Here is a 942-nt window from a genome sequence, read left to right on the forward strand (position 1 = left end):
TCCGCGACCCGGCAGGCGGGGACTGCTAACACCGGCGCGGGAGGACCCGGAACAGACGCTCCAGAGGACGCCTCGCACCCGGTCCGGGGAGCGGCGCCCGAAGGAGCCGGGCCACCCTCGACAGCCTCCTCCCCAGCTCTCGAGAGGGTGACCACCGCGCGACTGGCCCGGGCAGTTCCGCTTTCTGGCGCGCACACGAGCTGGGAAGCCTGAGCCGCCTCCTATTCCTCTCCGTGGAGCCCCCGGCTGGCAAGGGCTCCACCCAGGGGGGAAAATGAAGTGTCCTGGAGGCCTGTCCTGCGAATGAGATTGAATTAACAGACAGCTTTTTTCCTTAAGTCTTAACTGCAGCTGATCGTGTGATTTTTCTCATTTTGAAGCAAAAGGATGCCAACTCCATTGTGAATGCTCCTTTTACTTTCTCTTTCGGCATGCCGTGAACCTTATACATGTATGCTCCAGCAATTTTTTTATAGCCCCAATTCCTTCATTTACTTAAAGGTAATTCGGAGACAAAGTATTCCGTTTCCCTTTGATTCCTTTCTCTCTCTGCCTTCCTTCTACATGTGGTCAACAGTCCATTCAGAAAGAGGACTGCTCTTCTGAGCCAAATCAGAATACAAACAGTCCTGGGGGTGTACAGTGTGCTGTGAGAAGAGCCACATATTATTAATACACATATTGATGCTAGTGGTAGTAAAAATAACAATAATAAATACTGAGCTTTCATAATGTGTCAGATACTGTTATAAGCACTCTTCATGAATTAATTATTTTAATCTTAACATTACTTACAGCCATTTTACAGATGAGAACACCTGAGGCACAGAGATATTAAGTCACGTTTTGGGATTTCACAAGCTAGTAAGTGGCAGTGCGAGGATCCAAACCCAAACAGTCTAGCCCCAGAACCTGAGCTTCTAACTAAAATCCTGGAGGCAA

General features: G+C 49.0%; 1 protein-coding gene across 1 annotated transcript in view; it reads right to left on the reverse strand.

The window, feature by feature from the left end:
- Positions 1–433, reverse strand: part of RHOU (ras homolog family member U) — an 11,805-nt gene extending 11,372 nt beyond the window's left edge. Inside the window, exons 1-2 of the mRNA XM_011933440.1 lie at positions 419–433; positions 47–297 (exon numbers count right to left, since the gene is read on the reverse strand). Of these exons, the coding sequence (XP_011788830.1) occupies positions 47–297; positions 419–433 (266 nt within the window). The remainder of the gene's footprint in view (positions 1–46; positions 298–418) is intronic.
- Positions 434–942: the final 509 nt, after the last annotated feature.

Source organism: Colobus angolensis, unplaced genomic scaffold (genome assembly GCF_000951035.1).
Source record: "Colobus angolensis palliatus isolate OR3802 unplaced genomic scaffold, Cang.pa_1.0 Scaffold126, whole genome shotgun sequence".
Classification (NCBI taxonomy): domain Eukaryota; kingdom Metazoa; phylum Chordata; class Mammalia; order Primates; family Cercopithecidae; genus Colobus; species Colobus angolensis.